Raw genomic sequence first — 20540 nt, forward strand, 5'->3', positions numbered from 1 at the left:
AATGTAACACACCAAACATGCAAATAACCCAGTGTGATCATTTAAAAATCCTTTAGCGTTTACTGAAAGTCCAGCGATGGTTAAACCATGGTGCAATAGATACCGTGATATTTAGCATGCCCCTCTTCGCCTCTTAATTTAGACTTCGAAAAAATTCAAAATGTTCCACAAAACCTTAATATAACATTTCAAAATTATGTTTAGACTTTATTTCTATTCAACACAGTCTAATACAATCAAACATTCAATAAGTCATTATAATAGTTCACATTCGCATTGCCGAGCTCTCAGAGCTAACACATACAGTATTAAACAGATGTACATTGTACCTTACATTTTCTTGCATGTATACAGCGCCACCTAGAGACTCTTCACATAAATCACACACAATGCAAATAAAGAATAATGGTCAAAAAATGACTTAAAGGAAGCATACACGTGGACCAATAAGCAGCACAATTGCGTACGCCACAGCACTTCGTCTTGCTGGCTGTTTCATTCTCAACTTTTACCAGTTTATTTGTAGTTCTTCAAGAACAATCAGCCTTATCAGATATTATGTGCATGAGCTTTTCCTTCTTTTTCCTGAGCTTTTCAATTTTACTGAACAACAACACAAATACAATGATAGATCTCCATGACAAAACGAAAGGAATAAACAAGATAACGCACAATCTTTCAGAAAGCACAACAACAAAAAACAATCAACATTTCACCTCATGTTGGTTTTCGGTCGTGTAAACATGGACTACTTGGTATTTCAAGACATTATTCGATACATAAAATTAAATCATTTTACAAATCTTGTGCCATAAAAAAAAAAAGTAAAATCATAATATGATCAAATGTGGCAATAAATATATTCTGTCAATCAATTATGTCACCTGTTACTTCTGAAGAATATACAACAAATAAACAAGATTCTGACTGCTTCATTTATTCAGTGCCTTGTGGATAACTTGTCCCTAGATGTATCTCCAAGATCAGCTTAATCTCCCCCAAATCTCCTCCAATGTAAGGATAACATGAAATCACTGATCAGAGCTTGAGCATCTAGAGGCAATTTAGCATCCACATCACTGCTCGTTCTGTCAAGTAATATACATTACTTTCACCTGGGGATCTCAGCTTTTACATGGCTTCATAGCGCCACCTAAAGGTCAGTGTTGGTAGTGCGGCACTGCAATATGCTGATGGTGAAAGCTGCCATGGGGTGGGTAAAGTAGATCGGAGGTTTGGGTAGCCAGTCCCGTACACAGGGGCTCGTGGTTATTCAGCACAGAGGTCAGATACTTGGCCTCCTCTGTCAGTCTCTTCACCTCCTTCCTCAAGGCTGCATTCTCCTTCTCCAGATTTTCGCTTTCCTGAAACAATCACACATTCAGGTAAGTTAACGACAGGTGTGCGGTACCATCACTTTTATTGACTGTCGCTTGTCAGTTTGTTAAAATACATAGAAAACAGATACATTGATGGTAAAGAAGCAAGTAATTACAGTATGTGTCATATATATTCTCATTCTTCTGTTTCTAAAGGCAGGGGAACATCTTGCTGGATTGGACCTGTGTGGTGTTTTTGAAATAAGAGGAATCTGTGATTGGTTGGCCTCATTTATTTGTCTTCGTTTATTTTCATTAGTTTTTTTTCCTACGACCATCAGATACAACTTTGTCTCCTAGTCAATCTTAGCTAAATACCAACCTTAAAGTACTACAATGATTGGGCTTGTTCAGAGAATGTCCTGTGTTCTATTATAGCCAAATTGTTTGTCTTTGGTCCCAATATGTACGCAAATGTGTCACATCCGTCACAGTTGCCATATGATCGCATGTAAGATGCTACTAGTTGTGGGTGATGGCCTTGTTCTAGCCAAGCTGTGTGAATAACAAGGTAGAAAATGTTCCGCTTGGGTCTTCTAAAGGTCATCATAGAGTCAGGGAAGATAACACAGAACTCAGATGAGGGGCCTTACTGTCAGAGATAACCCTGGGTAAATCCCTTTGCTCGCGTCACAAAGCCCAACACAGCCCACTGCCATCCGTCCTTTACCAGAAATGATGGCCTATCTCCCCTGCCCACGACTTACAACTAAATCATTTACCCTGCAGACAGAGAAAGAGAGAAAGAGAAAAAAAACTTTCAACTACAACTCAGGAAACAGGAAACGTGTCACTCTGAGGGAAAATTCAGCTTCCTGTTTATTCTGCTACGCGATGAAACCAAAACCACAAAAATACGCTGAGTGCTGGAGTGGTCCCCCGTCCCTCTCACTCATTCTTTCTCTGTCTCTGTCTCTCTTGCTCTCTCTCTCTCTCTTGACTAAATGGACAACCCTCACAAAACAGTGCAATAGGAACCTTTCACATGGATTTAATCTACTGTCACCCACACTATGGGGTTTTTTCCAAGGTAAATGACAGTGAAATCTGGTCACACAAAGGAGTTCAAAAGAAATGGCTGCTCTAGAAGAGCGTGTGAACGACGGCATGCTTCCTCAACACTGGAGGTGTGACGGCCCTTGCGTGACAGGAATGGCCCATTGTAGAAATAAAAGTACAATATTCTGTAAGCATTATCTGGAACATTCAGATACTCAAAGTATCCTCTACAAGTTTTCAAATGGAGCAGTTTAGCCTGTCTCCTGACCGCGTACAATCAGTTTGCAGTGTATTTGTGGAAGCTACAAGTGAAAATAGCTGCTCTCAACAAGGATTATAGTGAAAGTTGGTGACTAAAAACCTGTAATTGTGTCTAGTCACTCACCCCAAAAAGCAGTTGGAATGAGTGTGTACTTTTGTTGTGACCCTCCCTCCATCACGTGGACCAACACCACAGAGAATTACCGTAATGAGAGAACACCAGTAAAAACACCCCCCAGAAAACAACACAATTCAGTTATTTAGATTCAGTGCGATAACCACTAGTGCTGATTTCTGCTCTAAATGGAATGACGCCCACGCTTGATAATTAATGCCCATGGGCTTCTGCAAACACACACAGCAAAGCGTCCAAGTGTGCAGCTCAACAGAAGCCATGACACATCGCCACATGGTCAACCAGCACCTTGTAAATATAATACAAACCAAAGCCCAGACTCAGTTTCTCGAAGCGTAGGTGCCTGTAAGAACATGACATTTTAGGCTAGGTGGTGGATAAAGGTTGGGAAAGTTCCCTTAGACAAATCAGTAGACCTAAATATTTAATCTTGGCATGTGATTGAGACCAGGCTGTAAAAGACTGGTGGGATTTTCAAGGGGTAAAGCCGCTTATGATTTGTCCTGCCAAATTTGCCACATGGGTCAAATATTTGAAACAATATGATACTTCAAAGAGGTTGGAATGTGACACCTTACGGATGCACAAAAGAACCACTTTGCATTAAATGTGAACTACCTATACATCTCCAAATGTATTATGGCTACCAATTACTAATAAAGAGAATTATTCTTGAGTGCAATACCTTGTGAATATAAGTGTATTAGAAGGTCTACAGTGTTTGACAACTGTTATTGAATCCCAATTTGGGTTAAGCACCTGCAAATGCTGCCAAATAATGTTGGTGCACATCACCTATCTTCACCTCTACCTTGAAACCAATGAAACACACCTAAAAGTGTAAATTCTGAGGCAGTGGTCTTCAGCCCTGGGCCTTAGGGACCCCCTGCCCTGCATGTTTTAGAAGTTTCCCAGCTCCAACACACCTGATTCAAATGAATGGGTCATTATGAGGCTCAGCAGAAGCCTGATAACAACTCATTCATTTGAATCGGGTGTGTTGAGGGGAACATCTAAACATGCAGAGTAGGGGGTCCCTGAGGACCAGGGCTGAAGAACCACTGTTCTGAGGTATTAACTTGGTGCATCTGAAGTGCAGTCCAATGTTGGGAAGTGTCCTTACCAGGTGTAGACTGTCAGCTTTCTGAGTCTGCCTCATCCTGCTCTTTTGAGCAGCAATCCGGTTCTTTTCTCTCCTCATCACTCTCTTCACGTCATCCGAAGAGCCCTAGGACAGAGAGGGACAAGATTTATGACGAATCCAAGATGCCACCAAGATGCAGTTGGACGGCCCCTATCACTTAAACAGAAAACATCTCTGCATCAGCAAACTTTGCATCTACCGTGGAATGAAACTGCCTTCAATGACATCTTATTACAGACCCAGTGGATTGAGTAGAGGGTTGGAAGGTGCCCTAAGCTATTTCAGACCTGGCTCTCTCTATGTAAGCTAGCTGTATTTTGCTCAGTCATAACATCTGAGGTCTATATTGAGAAGGATTTGTGGATTAGACTATTGGGGTTTCGGGGATGGCTGGCTGTATTCAGGGCTGAAGAAGGAAGCATTCATTGATGAAAAGGTACGGTGTGGATGTCAAAGTCGAGTCGTTTGGTAGGTGGTTTGATCCTGCGGCTTATCACAAAGCAAAAACTGAATGAGCTGAACGGGCTCGAAATGTCATCTGAGGGAAAGGCTGGGGTTGGGTCAGGGTGTGTCTGAATGATCAGTAAATGGATTGAGAACACAAGGTTTCATGTCCTGAAAGCGACAGTTATTGGAGTATCAGAATAACTAAGTGCTGATGCCATGCTGACTCACACTTTCAGCAGCACTGTGCATTACTGAACGAAATCTTTTCTACAGAATGCAATGGCATCTCAAAGTACACCAGCATGGTAGAAGAAGAGCAGTGATTAAGCTGGCCCCAGCAGGGCTCACATGCACACCCCTGAACAATATGTATTTGAAGGGCTAAAAGATCACTCCATGTGACTCAACCATTCTGCAGACTCCGCTGACAGTTTGTACCAGAACCATACTAAAACATCAAAGTCAAACATTTCGGCTCTTATGGTTTGTGTTTGAAATGGCCACAGTTCCATATTGCATATTAGAAAGCCCATTTTCACAAGTTGTATTGTAGACCAACGACAAAATATACCACTGACTTGATTATCGCTCTAAGATAGCTGACCTTTACTATTTTTTTACTTCCAAAACCATGATAAACAACATGTCATGCCTTTTCCTGTAACTGTTAAAATATGTTTTAATCTCCATAGAGCTTCAAGCTGTATTGATACAATTCCTGACTCCTCAAAGGATGTGATGGACAACACTTCAAACACATTGTTCAGCACGTAAAATGTACACCATGTGTTACAAAGGTGATGTGTGTAGCAAATATCAGACTCAACGTATAATACCTGATGGCATTATACCCACACGGCATCGCAAACTGTTTTCACACACTGACATCCGCTTGCAGATTAAGCCATCTAGAGCAGTTGGTGATGATGTAAATATACTATATGAACTCCCATTGTACAACACATAACTAAATAAATGTAGTCATAAGAGTGGGACGAGTGAAAGAGATCTCTTACCTGCTTGCTGCCGGGCGATGGAGACTTAGTGTAACTTGTGTCATTGCTGTCAGAGCCCTGTGCCATAGCCAACCACGACAGCTGAAACCCCTTGCGCTCTTCACTTCTGCTTTCTGTTTTTGTGTGTCTGAGTGTGCGTGCGTGTGTGTGTTTGTGCGTGTGTGAAACAGAGCGAGTGCTGAGCAGAACTTGGCAAATCGCTTAATGAGTAATGACTCCTTTCTTCCCTCTCTCTCCTCTGTCCCTCTCTCTCTCCTCTGTCCCTCTCTCTCGCCTCTGCTGGCTCTCTCTTTCTCTCTCTTTCTCGCTCACACACTTCTGCTCTCCTCTTTTACCTCCCTCTCTCTTACTCACACACACACACACGTACACACACACCAGCACACATTGAAATTGCACGCACACAGAGTGAGACTGAGCCCGCCTTCCTAATTAGCAGTATGTGATGTGGTTTCTGGTAAAGACAGGGGGTAAGTGACACCAAATTGGAAGTCACATGTCTGATGGAAACTTTGCATTCAAACATACAGTACGAGAGAATTAAGTGTGAAATTAACCCCAGAAAAAGCCCATTTCTGAAATGGCGCAAGGACGTTCTCACAGTAATTCTCAGTAGATGAATTGACAAGGCGAAACATTCCAGGCACCAATTTTACACAGCTTCATGAATTAGGAGTGAAAATGTCAACAGTGAAGACATTTAATGTAAGCGACTGTGGGAATGCTGCTAATTTATCCATTGAGTCATAACATGGTAAATATGGCCATGTGTTGTAAACAGCATACGATGATATCACTGGCTGGTGAACACACTCGATCCATGCTGACGGCTTTCATGAACATGGAGAAGTCGTTTTTCTTCTCAGTCCAATGCGAAATTCCGTGGAATCCGTGGAACACCAGTCTGGTACCCTGCACCATTGCATGCTAATCACCCCCAACCCCCCCCAATCCCCCCCCCCCTTCGCCCCCCCCCCAACCCCCCCTTCGCCCCCCCCCAACCCCCCCTTCGCCCCTCCGACCCCCCCGACCCCTGACCCCCCAACCCCCGACTCCCCAAGTTAAGAAACATCTGCAGAGTTTAGGTAGGCCTAAACCCTGCAAAGAAACTCCAGATGAGCAAATGACTCCTGCATATTTGCACATGGTTACACAATGGGTGCTTTCCACAGCCCTCTTGTTAAAGAATCACCACCTGCAGCTGAGATGTTGAAGAAAGTGAGACTAAATTAAGCATTGTAGTTTGGGGGAGAGAAGAGGGGCAACACCCCTGAGAAATTCCTATTGCGATTTACTGAACATGACTGTATGATAGAAAAGTGGAAGTTTACGATGTGAATGCCCGGGCATTTTTAGGCAGACTGACACATCTGGCAGTTGATTGAATGATTGACGTTCGAAGTCGTTGATTGTTTGGCCTAAATGAAGAGTGGATTTGTAGGATATGGTCGATGAATGAGAAGAGAGACACTTTTGAGTTTTAGTCACCTTCTGAAGATTGCATTCCTGTTTTAACAAAGCCCAAAATAGTTTAACGTATAGAGTGTATTTGTAAGGTATGTTAGTATACATTCATGTCATGTTGTTGTCTGTCTTTTACATTTCACTATTTTGCATTCGATGGCAGGCAATCAAAATTTCCTTGAGCGCCTGAAAAAAACGGGAGCAAAACAGATTTTGCTTGGCAGAACAGTCCTCCCACACAAAAACATGTTCTGCCATCGCAGGAATTTTTAAGAGCTCGGAACGCATTGGACGAGGGCAGCTTTTTTTCTGGTACTTGGCACTTCTGCCTCCAAAACAGCAAAACAAAAACGAAAAAAGAAAAGAAAAGCTGATCAACCTAATTCGGGTCTAAGTGACTCCAGACGTATTGCAGATAAACATGCACTTGTGGGTTTACCTGGCGCGGCCCACTTTAACTTTGCCCTACACAACAGGTAGGACGAAAGCCCCCTTTTACAATAGAATTCTCTGTTGTCGTTCCATTCCAGAGAAACTGTAAAGGCTGTTTTCTGTAAGGTCAAAGGACGAGGACTACTGTATGCAGTACATACTACATTTTTACATTTGATTCATTTAGCCATGTGACCATCAGCTGCAATGAATGAAAATGATATAATTTTCTTTTATATTTAATTAAAAGAAAAGAAAAGTGTATCATTTTCATGCAGTGCAGCTAATTGTCACATGTATGGCACTATTTGTACGCCGTTTTTGCTAAAATAGCCTAATTTACCTATGCCTGCAGTCATTTATGCTCCTCAAAGAGTACGGGGTATTGTGAAATGACACACTGAATATAGCTAATGACATCAGCAGGACGAAAACGATGTATCTTAATCTGTTAATCTATCCTATCTAAATAAATAAACAACTGTAGCCTATCATTTTATTTCAAACCTTTATCCAAAAAAGGGTAGACCCATAGGCCTATATCAAGGATAATTGACCTTTTGTGAACATTAGACAATTCTAAGCATCAATTTTTGGCAATACAAACACTAATAACGTGTCATTGTTAACATTGGATCATTTAACACTGAAAAGGTTCCATATTAATATCCTATACAATTGAAATGGTTCTAAGCGTTGCAGTTATTGACGATCGATTTGCGACACCTGGTGGCCACACTTTTACGTTGCATTTTACAACAAGTGTTAGTGCCACTTTACTCCAGAAGGAGGCAATATAGGATGCCAAATACGATATAGAGCTCGAAATACTATTCCTCTCCTCTATGTGAGAAATAACAGCCAAAAAGCACGCAATTCGATTTTCAGTGGTTTGATTGCGGTGATTATAGACCAATATCGCCTATGATATATAATATAAGTCATAATTGGCCATAGGATAATTAAACAGTCATTCTCGTGATTAAAATCCAGGGGCTAGGGCTATACGTTCTTCATGCGGAGAAGGAGTTGATGTGGAGGAGTTCATATTTATTTATCAGGCCAAAAATAAAACTTTTCAAAAGCCCTAAGCAAAAGAGACGGGGTCTCGCTATATTACTCAGGCTGCACTACAGCGTCTATTCACAGGCGCGATCCCACTACTGATCGGCACGGGGGCTTTGGCCTGCTCCGTTTCCGACCTGGGCCGGTGCACCCCTCCTTAGACGACCTGGTGGTCCCGGGCTCCCCCAGGAGCACCATATCGATACCGAACTTAGTGCGGACACCCGATCGGCATAGTGCACTGCAGCTCAGAACTCCTGAGCTCAAACGATCCGCCAACCTCAGCCTCCCAGTAGCTTGGATTACAGGCGCATGCCACTGCACCCGGCGAGAACAGAGAAGGTTTTTAGATCTGAAGAACCTTCTAATGGTTACGTCATCTGGTGTCTGCAGAGGCCTCTAGTGGTAAAACCGCGACAAAACACCCTAAATCCGCAAACATCCACCTCACGGTAGCCTAACAATTTCCCTTTTTATAGTAAGTAGTTCATGGACTCCGTTTAAACAGGTTTGGTTTGACCATTTGATCGTGTCTGTGCAACAACGAGCACTCAATGTAAAACACACACATTAGGGATGTTCTGTTGTTTAACTGTTCTGAGACGTTTAAGAACACAATAACTGAAGTAAGTCACTTTTAAATTCCGAATGTCTCATTTAATGATCATACAGTTTATCAGTGCGGTGCAATGTTACACCGTAATCGCAGGGCTGCCAATTTTTCCAAAAACCTTGGTGTGAAATTTGGTATTCTTGAGAGTGATTCCTTCTTCCCACCACAGGGTGGATCTCTCTCTCTTTCTAAAGGACATTGCAGCCTGAAGGTGAAGATGAGGGACTTCTTGGCACACCTGGGGAGTGTTGCTGTGATGGTCTGGTCAGGAGACTGGGCTGAGGTCTGGGTACTGGTGAGGGGGTTTCAGGGCCATGTGGAGGTCTCTGGCACCATGCTATGCCCACTGAGAGATGCCTTTGTTAGTCTGACCCAAATGACTTGACCACAGCAAAAGGGCTCCAATGAACGGAACCAATGAGCAACACTTCTCCTCCCTTATCTCCTCACATCCAACCCGAACACCAATCTGCCGTTTAGTAAACGGATTAGGACAAAATTAGGTTTCCTGTTGGGACAAGACCAAGTGACTGCAGCAACAATAACGTAAAATCGAAAAAATGTAGTCTACGGTCATATTGTGCTGGCAAAATAGACAAAGCACGAGTAACTGCTCAAGGGTTATTTCCGGACTCGAGAATGACAGTGACAGTTTGGCGGCATGTGAGACTATTACCGTGTCACCCGGCCCTCGCGGTGTGTCGGTTTATGGGTGTATCTTTAATAGGCGTGCTTTTTCATTTTTCTTCCCTCACTGGCTGTCCTGAGAGGGGAAAGCACATCAATCTTTTTTTCCTGTCTGCTTTTTCATTACGCTGACTGCATTCTTTATAACCCTTTGATGAGACAGGGCAGCAAATCTGGGTGGGGATCGAAGATTTACAGCCGTGAAGACTGTCGCCATTAAGCTTGGTGGCCTGCTAATGAACAGTGCAATCACACCGAGGAGCTTGTCATCCCAAAGTCATCTAGAGGGGCCGCTGCACTCTCGTGACCCTGTCAGGTCAAAGGACACGGCTACTTTCATACGCTCATTTCTTTTGAACTTTGACATAAGTGTAAATGAGAATTATGCATGGGATCTAGGGGACCGTTTGGAGATTGTGACATTGATAATGCTGCCTTTTCTTTTTTCCATTTATGTATCGGATTTATCAAGAGCAGTTTATAATCAATATTTAACAAATCAGTTTGTCAAAGTACACCCATGGCACCGATATGGATAAAAAAAAATATATCATATCAGACCAACCTTGAGGTTTGTTGGATCCCAAAGGAAACTCATTTGTTCATTAGACTTTGTTTGGTCCATCTATACTTCTACGACCCTGAGATCAAACCTCAGTATCAGTATTACCATATCTCTTGTCGGAATGACCAAACCATGAAACAGAAGGTGTCAAATCAACACCTCCTGTCAAAAATCAATCCCAGCAGAGGTGGTCGGTGATGAGTGTGTGGGTGTGTAGGGGGTGTGTGTATGAGTGTGTGTGTGTGTGCCTGGGTCCCCACGGGGGATTGACGTGTGGCAGGGTTTGGCAGGCCCAGCTGCTGCCTGGCCGGTGATGCACAGCCCCACGCTACAGTACAGGTTGTTATCATCGGACCGACGTCCCCCTGGGAGCACAGAGAGAGATGAGTGCTGTAATTAGAGGCAAATAAGCCAAGGCAAGTGCTCCTCTGGGGCCCTGGTGGGGGGCGCGGCGGGCGTGGCCGCCGCAGCTGGGGCACGTGGGTAACCTGTGGGGGCCTAGCGACAGGTTCTGCGTCTCGACCTCTTTGGCATCCATGTTGGAATTCCCTGTCATCTCGTGCTCAGTGGGGCTACACTGTGTCACTAACCTCATCCGTGCACCAACTCTTCTTCGTCATTGGTAGATGAGTAACGTCGGGGCAAGGCTGGGAGGTATAACTCTAAGATCCAGTTTGTTGTTCACTGTAGTGTTCACCCCTCCTCATTGATTTAGAGGCCTTTCAGAAGGACTTCTGTACTCTCACTTATGAATACAGGAGTGTAGATAATGGAACACAAATGGAAATAGTAGAGTAGAGAAGAGTACAGGTGTATTGATCTAGAAAAGTCAGCCACAATATACAAAGTAACAGAATCGTCAAAAATATACAAAGGTATTCCAGCCCAAAACCTATTTTGTGGTCTTGAGACCCCTGCCTTATGTGCATTACATTTACAGCTGTTTCACGAAATAAGCAATTCTTTCACATGTAATATCAGGGGGGGGGGGGTCATCACAGAGTTCACAGTGAGTAACCGTTTACTGAAGTTTACTGAAGTTGTACCGCAAAGCCTCTTCCAACAGATCGATACCGACCTCCTGGAGACCAGCTCCACGATGGTGTTTTTTGACAGCGTCTCACAACGAGGTGCTTGATGTCGATTCGTCATCCGAGGGCAGAGGCTGTGGTGTCAATGAAGCCTGGCTGTCCTCGGCATCCTGGCGGTGATTCCTCCCACCCCCACACCGATCTCCAACACGCTGACAGCGCTCGATAGACTTGTCTTGAGCACTCTTGTCAAAATTCCATGACATGACCGGACCAATAAGTGAAGGAACTGTGTAGTATTTTTAACTGCTTGGTACCTTTATATACCGGAGGTTTAGTGCTTGTACTACGGCATATGTATGAACCAATTGTTCATACATATGCCGTAGTACCAAAACCAAGTGTTGCTGTGCACATGAATAAATACACAAACCTCCACACAAAAATAGGTCTGTCCAACGTAACGTTTTCATCTTTGACATCTCCTCTTTTTTGGGGGGTGACAGCACATCTTACAAAGTACCCTAGTATGCGTGTGTTTATGTGTGGCCAACCCTTGCATGACGTCTGTGCGCCATGGGGCTTTGAGTAGAGAGATGAGATAGATTCAGCTGGAGATGTGCGGGGGGAGTCTGTTGCCTCCTGGGAAATCAGCCCCTCATGTCCGCATCTTTAGCACCACAGTAAGGTATCAATAAGTAGGTAATTGAATTTTGAGCACAAACACAAGCGTCAAGTGAGAGTCAACGAGGGGTGTGTGTGGGTGTGTGTGTGTGTGTGTGTGTGTGTGTGTGTGTGTGGGTGGGTGTGTGTGTGGGTGTGGGTGTGTAGGTGTGTGTGTGGGTGTGGGTGTGCGTGTGCGTGTGTGTGTGTGTGTGTGTGGTGTAGGGGTTGTTTTCCTTTCCATGTTTACTGGTGGGAAGGCCCTGGGGGGAAATAAGTCGGATGCTGTCATCTTCTCTCTCCAGGGATTTAAGACAGGAGGATAAATGTTTAATCCATTAAATAACAATTACACTCTGTAATGGTGCCATGGCGATGTTCAAAGAAGGGAGGTACCGTTTTTACAGTACGTTCTGCTTTGTCTAATTGTCCGACTCTGGGAAGAGGGTTCACGCTGTATCTTAGACAGAAAAATTGACAAAGTAAACCGCCTCTAAATCTTGTTCACATCTAGTTAACATCTATTTACTAGGTACAAGATAACTAAAGGAGCCTTCCATGAGTTTCTACGTGTTTGGTTCACACAAACCACCATGATCACAAAATAATCTTCAAATGCATTTTACATCGCAAAAAAGAGGTACATCCTAGAAGTGTTAAAGATTAAAAAAGTGCTGTTTTTAGTAGCCCAATTGACCTTTCTAATCAACTAAACAAATCTCTCCCCTCTATTAATCAATATATGGCTGTGAGTGTGTGTGTGTGTGTTCACTCAACACTGATATTCACACAATTAAAAAGGGATGGCATAGGATATCACAAAGCTATAATAGGTCCGTCAAATGTCCTCACTAATCCACCACCTTCACCAATTTACCACACCTCCAGTCATGAAGAAGCATGTGATCATACAAATGTGTTGGTATACTGGAAAGGAAAACTCCCTGTTAAAACTATTTTGTAACAGGAAAGAAAATGCTTTCTGGATCCCTGACGTCACTCCAGGAGGCAAGACAGCAGGATTGCAACGAATGAATCAATCCCAGTCTCGATTAGCATCATGTTTAACCAGCTGATGGACATCTCAAGGTGAAGACCCTGTGAAACATGTGGACCTATACGTCCGTTAAATCATTTTTAAACTGGCCATTTGGAGGAAAAGTGACCTGCAGACTGAATGGGGCTATTATAAATGCAATGTTATTATAAAATTCATCACACACAAAACAATGTATTGTAAATGTAAGATTAAGATAGATTACATAAAAATAGATTACGGCTGGAAGACAACTTCACTTGACTGAAATTCAGCTATTATCATGCTGTGTTCGTCCGGCAGGGATGTTACAGAATGTTACTTTGAAAGTAAAAAATCAGCAGATGTTTGTATCAATTACCATCTCTTGCCGTAAATTAATTATGGGATATTGCTCTGGAAAACAATCTTCCATGACACCAGGATTGGAGGTGGGAGGTTCAGGGGCGGGGGATGAAAGGAGGCACAGGTTATTAATCCTAGACGATAATAAACTAAATGAAGGGTTGGATGTCAAGCCCACAGTTTAAACCCAATGTCGAAATGAAGACCTCCATCTGAACATGGAGGTTTTAGAGATGAAAATGGCACAGGGAGGGGTTAGTGACTGTCAGAAGTTGATTTTTTATTTTCCGTTGAATAAATACATATTAAATTGGAAACCCCTCTGACCCTGTCTACTCTCAACTGTCTGATTAATCAAATCAGGTTTAGAAAACGATGAGCTGGAAAATTACAGTTGGAATATAGGTATGGTTTAAATATCTAAAACAACTTCACTTGTCTGCCAGTGTCAATTTAAAGACCTAGCTAGATCAAAAAGGGACATTGGATAAATAAAGTTGGAAATTCCACAGTAAGACAGAGAAGAGACTAAGAGATGCAATGTTTTTGGAGTTTAGAAGATTAGAAACGTAGGCTTAATCCACACAGCAAATGCTTGTTTGTATTTCCGTTTGAGCGTGTGTGTGTACGTGTGTGCATGTGTGTGTGTATGTGTATGTGTGTGCGTACGTGTGTGCGTTTATTTGTGTGTCCAAGTTTGTACGCTGATGCAACTGCATGCATGTGGGCAACAGAGGAACATAGACTAAGCTCCAGCCTCTCATTATATGTTCCTTTGAAAGCTATCGTGATGACGAGTACGGAATGATTAGTAAGATCGTTGTTGAGTACGCAGAGCTGTGAACAATATTTGTAAAACTAGTCATGAACATGCAAATTAAACACTACAGATCATAAATGCTCTAGAAACAAATATTCCATTTTCTTTTAAAGAAATGTACATCAGCATTGTTGACACTAGGCTAAGATTTGTTGAGTCCAGGGGGGTATTCCAGAAAGCAGGTTATGCGACATACCCAGGTAAGTTAACTCCTCATATGACACCCAGCGTTGTAGCAACATTGCCAGTGGGTTGCTGCAACATTGTGAATCAGCTGGTGGGTTAACTTACCCGGTTATGTTGCATAACCTGTTTTCTGGAATACCCCCATGATAGCTTTCTACAAACAATGTTTGGGTAAAGACATTCGGAACAAAAACATACAAAATACAATTTGTTTACAGGATGTTCCAAAAAAAACAATTTTCAACTGCCACATCTCAGTCCTGGCTGTCTTTTGTTTGTTTGAGGTTATGTCCTATTCAGTCACAAAAAAACCTTCTCGAATCTAGCTAATTGCTATTTCCCAACGCTGAACTAACGAAGGAGACGGGTCACGAAACAACTGTTGATCAAAACATCTTACAGGGGGAAAAAACAAAGGCCTATAGTCTGACAATGCGGCAGTAGTGATTCAACAGTTTGTGCTGAAAGCACAAAGCATTAATTAGGGCAATAACTTCATGCTAGTGTCGTTCCATAGACTCCCCTCTCTCTCTGTCTCTCTGTCTCTCTCTCTCTCTCTCTGTGTGTGTGAGCGTCTCTCGATTGGTCTGGAAGTTTGGTGGGACCCCGCCGCCTTTCGCTGCATTCCGCCATTGCATGTGCAGATGTGTTTGGTGCATAATGAGAAAGTGGAAGAAGCAACCCAGGAGGGCCCCAATAGAACCCCTCACAAAACATTGGAAAGAAAAAAAACGATATTCCTCATTGTTGTAGCTGGTAACGAGAGCTGACATAATTACTCGGGCCCATTTCTTGTCTAATTAGCACACTTCCAGAGTGGACAGGGGCTTGCGCTTCGGCCGGGGAAGGGAATCGGACAGGCATGGCGATGGCAACACAAAAAGGGGGCCTCTAGTTTCAGCATAATTAGGTGAGACAATGCCCCTGACTGTTCCTCGGCTGTGGCCGTGACTGAATCTGGGGGCTGGCTAGGCAAGCGGCAGACCCGTGAGGTACGCTGCTCCCCGGAGCCCTAATAAGCCCCTAATTGTCTTTTTCGATTCACATGGACAGAGACAGCAGACGCTAAGACGACCCGTTCCTGGTCTCCTGCCGTGACCTGGGCCCTCTGCGTGCAGAAAGGGAGAAATGTGCGCTGACTGGTTCGAGACCTTTTTTTGTTTTCAGCCCCCAACTCTGAGATGTCTCAGGAAAACATCCTGTGATAGTGTCCCTACCGAAGGGGTTCCAAGACGTATTGAGCTGAAAAACCTCCACGTTCCTCGTCCGACCACACTAAAACACGAGCAGCACTGACCGACTGATACTGTAGCTAAAAAAGGCTGACACAAAGCATCATGTTTATGGTTTGAGCTTAATTTCGCAGTGTACGGTCTAGCCTTCTTCCAATCAGACATTTGTTTGCAGAATGCAGATCTTGATGTTGCAGGTTCAAATCTCCACTTGAACATCAATTTGGAAAAAAACATTTACTACATGAACACATTAATATTATCATTGTTGTTATTGTTATTTGTTGCAGTCAGACTCAATCCAATCGTTTGCAGCTTAAGTACTGGCATTGCAAGTTGTTCAGCTCTACAGGTTGCATTTCACTACAAGTGGACCATCTCAACAAGTGTGCACATTTTTTGCAGTCACACACACGTGACACACACACCATTGCCACTAAGGCAGATTTGTTTTGTCTTATTCCAGACTTGTTACATATGTTTGAGGTCCTCTTCCAAGGCAGGTGGTAACCCTACAGACTTCCAAAATACATACACACACACCCTTCTACGACCCCGACAACATCCCCACCCCCTACTGTCAAGGCCTCGAAGCTCAGACCAACGTCAATTTGATGTGCCCTCAGCCCTTTAATTAGCTGTCAATTAGTGCAAATGAATCAACTCTTCGCCTAATTAAGCAATGCCACCAGGCAGCTCCCATACTTGCCATTGTGTGAGCAGCATGAGAAAACCATGCCTAGCAAACTCGCTTTGGATCACGTGTGCAACGCACCGATCGCACTGCCAGGACGGAAGGTGGTGGGTTAGTGTTAACAAGACTTTTACGGTTACACAAAGAACACAATTCTGTGTTGTTTTCAAGACCTTGAGGACTCTGCAATTGTTGATAACCCCCTGTTAGCTCTCTAAATCAGCACCTAATTATCATAACCTTGCAGTCTCCAGCAGGTATCCACCACTGATGTTGTACTTGAACGAAGCTCAAAGCATCTACTGTTACGGCAATAGAGCATTCTGCTGATCAACATAATGGGACTTTGTGGACCTTCTCCAAGTCCCCTTGTTGCTGGAGGTTGTATCAAGCTACAAACGTGCATCCCTGGCTTAAACCAAGCAACTTATCACCTTACTCCATTTAACATTTCATTAATCTTGTATGTAAATAGATCATGTGAGACTCAGTTTGTGTCTCTGATGGATCATTTCCCCAACATGCATTTGTACATGGCAAATAATTGTGTGTGAGTGAGAGAGAGAGAGAGAGAGAGAGAGAGAGAGAGAGAGAGAGAGAGAGAGAGAGAGAGAGAGAGAGAGAGAGAGAGAGAGAGAGAGAGAGAGAGAGAGAGAGAGAGAGAGAGAGAGAGAGAGAGAGAGAGAGAGAGAGAGAGAGAGTGAGGAAAGGGTGCAGGTTTCCCCCGATGTCCAGTTTAATGCTGACATGCCCCCGACACTTATCAGGCAAAAGTGGTATCAAAGGAACCAACTGGTCAAATATTCATGCCGAATACCTTAAGAGAGGATGCAGGATATCCTAAGGAGAAACTCTATTAGCACACAACCAAGTCATACCAACACACACAGAATATTCTTGAGCTACGTGACACTGAGAAACATATATTTAGTTACTATGATTTGACAAGCGTTCTAATTATTTCCGAAGTGAGATAAATAATGTATGGGTTCAGATGTTCCACTCACAGGCTGCCATTGTGTTAATAAACATCATATTATTTTTTTCTAAACCTAAAGAGAGGAACAACATGTACTGAAGCAAATCTCAGAACAGATGTTTCAGTTTTAATCTTCAATCAAGGCCTCCCTTTTTTGGTGGCAAGGGACGTTGCAACGTCCCATCTCGACCAAATGGGTCAGACAAAACATTTCCCACATTTGTTGATCCTCTATCCATAATAAAGTTTTTAGGGTGTTTCAGACATGTTTTTCCCTTGACAATAGCTAAGCCAAAGCCTGATAAAGTTGAAGGAACAATGATATTCTACATAGAAGATAAATGCGTACGTGTTTGTGTGTGTCTGTCCGTGTGTGTGTGTGTGTGTGTGTGTGTGTGTGTGAGAGAGAGAGAGAGAGAGAGAGAGAGAGAGAGAGAGAGAGAGAGAGAGAGAGAGAGAGAGAGAGAGAGAGAGAGAGAGAGAGAGAGAGAGAGAGAGAGAGAGAGAGAGAGAGAGAGAAGGGAAGGATGGAGATAAGGGGGGGGCATGTTGACGTGATCTGACTTCAATAATCTGAGTCTCATGCTATGAAGTGTTGTTCAGTGGAAGAGACATTAGCATAGCTATCATGGTAACATTGATCTCTGCATTCACCTTAATGAAAGCCCCCTTTAATAGCTTCTCATTAGTTCCTGCTGATAATCAGGTAATTTGAGCCTCTTCTAAATTCTTCCCCCTGTATTCTGCCACTTTTACCATGCAAGATGGCAGACAGTATCATCAAAAATTGACAAAATAAAGAAAAAATATCAACCTTTTCTTGGTGGGGAGCACACAAATGTTCGGATTTATTATGTGCATCTTTATTATTGTTTTTAGATATGGATCTTGACATTATTCAAATGGCCATATAGCTAATAGTAAACTTAGAACATCATCTGATTTCATTTTCATTTGTAGATGGGATGCATCTGACTGTTTCACAAGTTAGGCCTACCTGGGGGTGATGTCATGAAAGCTTGTCTTCAAGTAGGCATAGATTAAGCTAAACCAATTTTATTAGAATGTCTGATATAAATAGAATGATCCTTTGATACTTTGAAATATACTGTTTAACATATACTGAAAATATGGATTTAGTGGCCTATCCCAATTATAACAGGGAAAAGTCTTAGCAATTGCATATCTTTTCCTTGTAGTAACTGTCATCCTTGATGAAGTGTAATGCAATACCGTTATTTCTGTCTTAAATCTACAGCATTTAAGTTCAACGAGTTGCGCCTCGGAAACTATATTGCATTTACTAGTATCTATGCCCAAGCGTGGCCAATTTTTAGGGATACGGCAGTGCATTCATTGCACAGCACTCATAGCACCCGTCATGAGACAAATGACTTGTATCCTATCTATTAAGCATCACAGGGGATTACTAGCGCCAAATCCCAAATCTGTTGTGGTTTGTGCAGCCACCACGCGCCGAAAATGACAGCCTGACGCGTGACCTGCGATGCCAAACGGTCCCTGATAAATCAAGTATTTATATATTCATTGCCACATGGCACTTTGATAAGGTCGTGTTATCTCTGCTTCCATCGAAGGCGTCTGCTTATTTCCATAAATTGTCTCCTCGACATAATTATCTGTCCAGATGTCCAAAAGTGTGCCACAAATTATCTCTGAACGAATGAAACTCCAACGTAGGCCTAATTGAATAATAGCTGATTAGAGAGGATTACTTTTTAAATAAAAAATGTGGGATGCTTCCCAGTTTTTCAAAGCAAACTGGATTTTTAAATGGTGAAATATCTACGTTCTAATTTCTTACTTTAATTTTAGCCAGTTTGGAATGATTCGTATTGGGGCAGTTGTTGACGGAGACATAACATTTGTTAGGCCAATATGTTTCTGGAGTATCTGTACCATAGGACACCTTATCTTTGTATGTATGTATGTTTTGTACGTTCCCTTTATGTAATATGTGGTAGTCAGTATGTCTGTATGTATTTATGTTTGTGTGTTTGTGTGTACCCCTCTTGTAATATGTTATGTGTACTTTTCTATCTGGACCTTGAGCCCAGATAGAAAAGTAAAAAATACATTTATATATTATCAATCAGTTGGTCAGTCTCACGTTCACTAGATGATTTGAGTGCACAAACACCATGCGCCTGACTTCTTGTAGCCCATGCCCGACCTGTATTTCAAAAGGAAACTCAGGATGGGCCCTATTTCAGTTGCTAGAACATAGTATTTTTTTCGTCTGCCAGAGTTTGAGGGAAACTAATGCTGGCCTTGTATTTAAATCGTTTGTGATGCAACCCTGATGTGTCCTAAATACCCTTAACTGGGACATGGTATTCATCATGTGACCTATCAAAAAAAATAGTTAATATCAACAGATGCGCGGTCTGACTGACGCATCCTGAACTGCAAAGACAAAACATTTAGTATGCAAAACTAATTAGAATATGCAAATTACAGAGCCCCCGATTAGACGTTAGGGATTAATGAGCGGCCTTTAACAAATTAATTAGTTATTCTCTATATTGGTAATAAGCAATTGAATAACTTCAGTAGGCCTAATATTTTTGGAAATTAAAGGTAGGCTATATATTTTATTTTAGATGTCAGGCTATTTATTGATGACAAGTCAAAAACATATCCTGTTTTTAACCTCCAAAAAGCCCAACCTGAGAAATACTCCTGCTGATGGGTGCACACTCTTTTAACGTTCGTGTAATATATTGTTGTTATATTATTATAATAAGTAGGCATGTAGTAATAGTCTGCATGCTATATTCGTTAATGTTAATTAACATAGTCTATAATTCGTGTTTGATGTACTATGGCTATCAATAGGCCAGTAATCTAATATTAGGCAATTAGTACACAAATGACAACCATAGGCTACTTTACCTCCTAAAAGGAAGGCTAGTGTTATTTTTGTAAAGTATAGCCTACATTTACTGTCGAATTTACTTTAGCCTGTCATTTTTCGATTGAGGACTGTAGGCTAGCCTATTGTGTGGGAGTTATTATCTAAATTCAGTTAGACACAGACTAAACCTGCAACAAATTATGCTGGTTTGCCTGGAGTTCAGGGTCTAATCCGGCTGATTGGATATTTTACGATCCAATGAGTCCTGGATGAAATCATCATGACAAGGATGGGATAGAGCCTTGAAAGTGGCTTCCAGTGAAAGTAACAGTGTAGCCAATGCTTTTCTGGAAATATGTTTATAAGTGGTATATGTTAGGCTTATTTCATGTTAAATTGTACCTAATGTGAAAACACACACTCGTTACCTTGTTAAAATTTGTATTTGGTCCTATATGGCATGTGTTC

General features: G+C 42.3%; 1 protein-coding gene across 1 annotated transcript; it reads right to left on the minus strand.

Moving 5' to 3' along the window:
- Positions 1-181: 181 nt before the first annotated feature.
- On the minus strand, positions 182-5670 carry batf (basic leucine zipper transcription factor, ATF-like). Its single transcript, XM_062467550.1, has 3 exons — positions 5383-5670; positions 3899-4003; positions 182-1364 (listed from the first exon to the last, which is right to left on the minus strand). The coding sequence occupies exons 1-3, from the start codon at positions 5446-5448 to the stop codon at positions 1161-1163; spliced, it is 375 nt and encodes a 124-aa protein (XP_062323534.1). The 5' UTR covers positions 5449-5670; the 3' UTR covers positions 182-1160.
- Between the last annotated feature and the right edge of the window lie 14870 nt (positions 5671-20540).

This window comes from Osmerus eperlanus, chromosome 8 (assembly GCF_963692335.1).
Source record: "Osmerus eperlanus chromosome 8, fOsmEpe2.1, whole genome shotgun sequence".
In the NCBI taxonomy this organism is placed as follows: domain Eukaryota; kingdom Metazoa; phylum Chordata; class Actinopteri; order Osmeriformes; family Osmeridae; genus Osmerus; species Osmerus eperlanus.